Raw genomic sequence first — 7210 nt, forward strand, 5'->3', positions numbered from 1 at the left:
TATAATAAAATATATATATTATTTATTTATTTATAAAATTTCGGTCTAAACCGAATTTTTTTTTTAAAATCGAAAACCGAACCGAAAAATCGAAATTCTAAAATTACAAATCGAATCCAATCCGAAAAATTGAAAAATCGAAACCAAAATTAAATTTCGATTTAATTTTTTGATTTTTTCGGTTTAAACCAAAATATGACCACCCCTATTATCAACTAATTAAAATGAGTATAGTTTGTGTAGATCTGTTTGGTTAAATTGATTGAGGGTATCTGATAGACATCATGAAAAAACGTTTTAAGACTTCGAAACTAATTAGTATATAAATAAGTTGTTATGTAGTTTGGATGAGTGCTTAAAATGATAATAGTAGGAATATTTGGTTTTCTTCGGATGAGTGCTTAAAATGGTAAAAAAAAAAAAAATATATATTTGATTTTATATTAGACTGACTAAAATACCCTTCAAATTATTTAAACAAAAAAAACCATTTATTAGAAAGTACTATCTTAAGGGAGAATGAGAGGTGGTTTTTTTTTTTTTGAAAGAGTAGTTCGGGAATTACAAAAGGAACACCTTAAAAAATTTTGGTCAAATCAAACGGTCTTTTAAGGTACATAAATATAAGTTGGAGGCAACCAATTGACTTGAGATTGTTTTTAACTTAAAATTAGACACGTAGAAGTAGTTTGCTAGAAGGGATAAGGGATAACATATTTCAGAATTAATTTTATGATGAACTTATTATATATTTGGTTGGGATAGAATTTATGGGATTGCTCATCTTGGGATTAGTTATGTTGGGATTATTGTAGTGTTATTTTTATCCCTTCTTGAGAATGAGATAATTAATTACATGATAAGTCATTTTTCAATCAAACCACTTAGCGTAAAAAGATAATTATTTATGTTTGTCAAATGTGTAAATAAATTGAAATGCGCTTTTAAACCAGTTAAACTAGCTTATAAGTTTGCCAAACACCATTTTGTTTACAAAAATCTTCATCTTGATTTGCAGATTGATTTACGTGGTGACCTATCTGGATTTCTATCATCTCATCCAAAGTCTCTATTAGTGTCACTTCACCATTTTGACATGGTTGACCCAATCTTTCCATCTATGGATCGTGCTCAATCTGGATATCACATCCTAAATGCTGCAAATTACGATCAATCACGAATGTTACAACAAACCATCTGCCACAAAAGGTCTACCAACTGGACATTCTCAGTTTCTTGGGGATATTCAGCACACATTTATGAGAAAATTATGCCTAGAAGTTGGTTACAAAATCCAATTGAAACATTCAAGACATGGGCAAAAAGTCCTAGGCCACCACATTACATGTTTGATACTAGGAGACCTTCTTGGGATCCTTGTGAAGCCCCTCATGTATTTTTCTTCAAGTCTGTTGAGAGAACTCCAAGAAATGAAATTCTTACTACGTATTCTAGAGCATGGCCCCGAGGAATTGGGGATTGTTCATATACAGGAAATTATTCTGCAGAGTATATATCAGAAATTCATGTTTATTCACCAGCAACGAAACGTATTGAGGTAATTTCTTTTCTCATTAATTTTTATAGGAGATAAATTGAGAGATACACAACACACATGGGGGCAATGCAATCATATAAATCAAGAATAAGAAAACAGTTCTGCAAAGATTTCTTAGATATAGATAAAATATATTCTAAAATTGACCAAAAAGACCCGTTGTAAGTGTTCTTTGATCCCATATGACGAAATGCCTAAGGTTATAATTTCTTTTATATATAAGTTCTCTTCTGAAACAATTTCATGACATGTTTAATTAAATGGATTGTTTATAAATTAATGAATGAACAATTTCTAGGTCAACAGCTTTAAATTGAAGAAAACTAATTACTTGCAAAGTCCTGATTAAATTGAACATTATTAGTTGACCACAGTAACTTATAAGGTGTGCAAAATATTTCATCTGAAGTTGTTGATTTTTCTTATATAGTAATTAGCTAAGATGCATCTCCTTTCCTATATGCTTCTATTTTTTCTTACATTTTGCTATTCGAATTTTAATTAACTTAAAAGGTGGAATTAGGTAGACACTATATATAATTCATAAAATAAGGAGTTTGTTCATCATGCCAAGGACTAAGCTTTCTTTTGGTTGGTATAAGTTTTAGTTTTTTTCATTCTTTTGTTCATGAACAATATGTAGCATGACCAACTAACTTTTTTTTTTTTGGTCAGGGACCAACTAACTTAATTTGAAAGTCAACCAATCACAAACATGTTGTCATTTTTGTTTTAAAGAAAAAACTGTGCTAACATGGCTTTCTTTGAAAAGAAAAAATATATACTTCGAGAAATAAGATTAAAAAAATACATTATTAATAGGAAAAAATATATATTTTTGCGAAATGAGCAAAATAATTAACTATCAAATTTCTTGAATGTCGTTATTTCTAAGGAAGCAATTTCTGTTTCAAGCAAAATTGTTGAGAAAAAGAATTCATTATCTTTCAAGTGGATAAAAGTCATGCATTTATTCTATGAAAATCACATATCTTCTTCTTTACAGATTGATAGATGTGAATGTTGTGACATAGTTCATGAGACTGGATCGAGTAAGGCTGATATCAAGTATAGGGAATGTAAGGAAGATGAGATAATAGCTTGATTGATTCATCAAGTTATTATATAAGCATTTATGCCGATTATTTCTCTTAGTTATCAAATTTATTTTTATTTTCTTGCGATAATTGTTATGTATTTAATGTAAACACTTGAAAATCCATGTGAAGCTGAACTGATGAAGGGACACACATAAAATTGTAGCATATATACATTAGTTTAAATGAAAATTCAAGAAATTCTATTTTGATGAACATCTAACGAACAAACATCCTTGGGTCTTTAATTTTGCTACTTATTTTTTCTTTATTATGATCTTGAAAAGAATTAGATACAGATCTCAAACCAAAAAATAAAATAAAATTGTGAAAATTATTTTCTATGCATTTATTAGATTAAAAATTGCAAGTTGCCGCAACACTTTTAGATAATTATTTTATCAAGAATAATTGTAAGTTTTAACAACTTTTTAAAAAGTTAATTTATTTCAAAAAAATAAAAATATATTTTCACAAATAAAATTAACTCCTTGTTTTTTATAGGATAGTATTCAATATCTCCTAAAATAATGTATTGATAATTATGGGTAAGAGTAAAATATAGTCAAAATTATATGTCTTCATTTATTATCATATTTATCTCTTTCAAAAATACTCCTAATATATTTTCCATTAATTTTTCCCAATTTATTAAAACTCATCATTCTCTCCTTAATTTTTGTTTTTGACTGTTTTTCTCTCTACAACCTTATTTTTCAGTTGTTAGTTCTTTCATTTCACAAGACATCATTGATATTAGGTTCAAATAATTTTCTTTGGATTAGTAGCGTTTGTTTCATGATAACATTTTTTTTTACATAATATAATTTGAGTCAATTTCAAGCGAAGTGAAATATTTATTATTTTACATGTTTATCTTCTTCTTCCTTTTTTCATTATGAATTTGTATGGAATAAGAATGGTTCTTGTATTTTCTTCTATCTTTAAGATATACAGTTGTTTGGTTTAGATAAACCTGTGGTGTATGGAAGAGGTATACAAATGATATCTTCTAAAATGAATATTACAAATCATACATACCACTTTATATACCTATTCATGCACTAAAATAATCAATAACATATAAATTTTGGTGAACATTAATTTTCATATAAATTTCAGTCATTAATTATTATGTAACTTGTTAAAAACATTGTATGAAAATGATATTGAAATTGGTATGACATATATATTTTTAAAATATGGCATGAAAAAGGGTATAAAAACATAGTATGAAAAAATTATAGAAACTAGTGTTGCAGATGGTTATTTAGTTGCCTTCTTGAATCATCACGTGAAAAGGGTATAAAAGTTGGTGTATCGTATGGCTATTTAATTAGTACATAGAAATATGATATAAAAAGCATATAGAAACTGATGTCCCAAATGGTTATTTGCTTACCTCCTACAAATATGGTATGAAAAGGATATAAAAACTGATGTGTCGAATAGTGATTTAATTACCTTTTACAATATCAAAAAGGTATAGAAATTGGTCTCTTGTATGGTTGTTTAATTAGCACCTAAAAATGTAATATGAAAAGGAAACACAAATTGATGTCCCAATTAGTTATTTAGCCATTTTTAGAAATATTGTATGAAAAGAATATAAAAAGTGGTGTGAAGTAATATATTATAAAATCATAGTTTAATTAGTGAAATTATTGAATTCTGAGGATGAAGTCACAGTTTGCCTTATGTTCTAATTCATATACAAAAATTGCTAAATATAAATTACATCTCATCTTCCTCAATGCATCACAAGCAGAGAATGTAAACTATCATCATCCATTTTAAATTTGAATCAAATAAAACACTTATATCAGTATTTTTTAAAGAGGAAGAAGAAAACTATGACGAATTAATTTAAGAAAAAATTGTGAAGAAGAAGAAAAGTTCAATGTTTGATAATGAAGATTTGAGAAAAAAAAACCATATAATTTCTAATGAAGGAAAGAACTGTGAGAGGAAAAAAAAAGGAGATGATTGATATTCTAATAATAACTGTCATCCTTTATAATGGGTATGAAGTCTTATTTTTTCCTTAAATATAATTTGTATTTTATTTTTTCAATTAAATAAAATACTTTTTTATTCACTTTTTAATACTGAAATTTGCTACAACTTGCAAATTAAATAGTTTTACTATGAGTTACATTTAATCATCTAAGGATGGTTATTTAGAACCCCACCCCCCCCCCCCCCCCCCCCCCAAAAAAATACTAGGAATTATAGTGAAAAAGTTCAGCCCCCAACACTACATTTTCATAGCTCATTATTAACTTTCTTACAATAGTGATTGAAAAATCCACTATACAATATTATACACTTGGTATAAAAAATTATAGAAGACTATTTTATCTTCTCTTAAAACAATGTTTAAAAACTTGATATACAATATCATACACCATGTATATAAATGTCACACCCTCTTTTTATCGAAAAGTTAGATTTCTAAGTCCGAAAGAGTTTTCAAATGTGAAAGTGGCAAAAGCAAATGTGTTTTGAAAAGGATTTTAAACTTAAACTCAAAGTCACTGTTGACACTACGACTCAACTGCTATGACTCGTAACGGGATCTTATGATTTGTAGGGTCCAGTCGTAGTCAACATAGAACACATTGGGGGCCACTTGGCATAAATCTGGTATGCCAAGTCACCTTTGAAAATCCCTTTTCAAAAATAATTTTGACTCTTAATACTAATCTTCGAACAGAGATTTTGTTTAAGGAATTTTGCTGACCGAGGGAAAGGTATTAGGCACCCTTCGATATCCTAGTTCCTACACGGTCTCGTTGAGTGGTATCATTTAATTTGACACTATGAAGTGAATAAACCAACAAAAGCACGTAAACAAGCAAACAAACAAAAAAAGCAAGAATTTAAAATACAATAATGTCCAGTCCGATTATACAGTCCCAAAAATAAAAAAATGATAATATAATTATAATGATTCTTTTGGTCATTTTTCAAATTTCCACTTATTTTTGCCATTTGAGCTTCTCCATAGCTGTCCCAAGTCATTTGTGACTTGCTGGAACTGACGATTCGGTTACCGAGCAGTTCATTTATTTTTTAAAGCCAATTTCCTATTTAGAAGTCTTCGCTGGTTTCGAATGGCCACCGAAAAAAACTTTAGTAAGATAATCTGAGATGCAAATTTAATTGCACTCGTGGATTTGGAATATCAATTTTAGGTTAGGTAGACCTTTTGTTTGGGTTCTAATGCACCTGAACTCATTTTGACCTATTAATCGAAAAGTAAAAAAATTGATAGATATGGATGTGGGACCAACAATTAATCTAAATAAATTTGTATAAAAATTAAACTTTACCAATGGGTCCGGATCGTTAAATTTATTCGGTTTACATAGTTTGTCTATAAAAAACTAAGTCCGAATGAGTTTTAGGGATCAAAAATAAGTTTTAATTTTGCTGGTGCTGGTGCATCGCGATCACACGGAGCCTATTACAATCATAATAGTGCGATCTTAGTCCCTAGAATCATGAAAACGATAATACTATACCCGGTATAGGTATATAAGGACCCTATAAGCTGCGTTTGGGCTATTTTTGACTCATCTTTGAGACCTAGAACCCCTAAATGAGTATAATAACTCAAAATTGAGTCTAGTGGGTGCCTTGAGAGCTTGATTAACATCTTTATCGTGATTATCATATGAATTAAGGTAAGATTTCATGAATTTTTGGTTCTTGACCCAAAATTCTAATGTAGCTTAGGGCCTAATTTTAACCTCAAATTTTCTTTGTTTTCACTTATTTCTTGAGGGTTATGATTTCTTGTTCATGTATGAATGTTGGGTTGACCTCAAAAATGCGTTTTCCATAAGTGGAACCCACTTGGAATTTTTTTTTATCATTTTTGAATCTGAAGCATAATAGTACAATATGGGTATCATTAGACACGTATTGATGATTAAATTACTATTTTGATAGTGTGACATTTTGGAGATTGTAGTGAAGATTGGTTGTGTAATTGACATAAGATTTAAGGAAGACTTCTGTCTACTCTTCTTCGTAGATGATGTGTGATGTATTGTGTGTGCATCTGATTGTTAAGTTTGATTATGGATAGGATGACTTAATATTGAATATTGAAGTTTGGAGATTAGATGAGGGTTTTGATCCGTAAGTTGAAATGCTTAATACCTGTGGCCTCCTACTTGATTGAACTAATTCATACATTAGATATGATATAATGCTATGTTTGGGATATAAATTTAAGTATTGGAAACATGATTAATATATTTTATTTTTTTGGGCCAGTGTGATGATCTTGGAATCATAGTTTGGGTAAAGGTGACTTAAATGCCCTTTTTTTTAGATGAAGTTCCTATCTTAGTACTGGTCATGGCTTTCTTGGCATATAGAAGTTGAACTAGATACCTTAGCATAGTTTGGGGCATAGATTGCCTAAATATGAAAATTAAGAATTAGACGTGGGTTCGTCTGGCCTACTTAGGCCGAGGCTTGTGTTGGCCATTATGGACTTAGTTATGGATGTTAGGTCTAGTTGAGACTAATATGATATTTT

At 29.2% G+C, this 7210-nt stretch overlaps 1 protein-coding gene across 1 annotated transcript in view; it reads left to right on the forward strand.

Moving 5' to 3' along the window:
* Positions 1-2812, forward strand: part of LOC107847171 — a 4398-nt gene extending 1586 nt beyond the window's left edge. The window contains exons 2-3 of the mRNA XM_016691400.2: positions 1019-1558; positions 2565-2812. Coding sequence (XP_016546886.2) covers positions 1019-1558; positions 2565-2663 — 639 coding nt within the window. The 3' untranslated portion in view covers positions 2664-2812. The remainder of the gene's footprint in view (positions 1-1018; positions 1559-2564) is intronic.
* The last annotated feature ends 4398 nt before the right edge of the window (positions 2813-7210 follow it).

This window comes from Capsicum annuum, chromosome 11, assembly GCF_002878395.1.
Source record: "Capsicum annuum cultivar UCD-10X-F1 chromosome 11, UCD10Xv1.1, whole genome shotgun sequence".
NCBI classification, from domain to species: domain Eukaryota; kingdom Viridiplantae; phylum Streptophyta; class Magnoliopsida; order Solanales; family Solanaceae; genus Capsicum; species Capsicum annuum.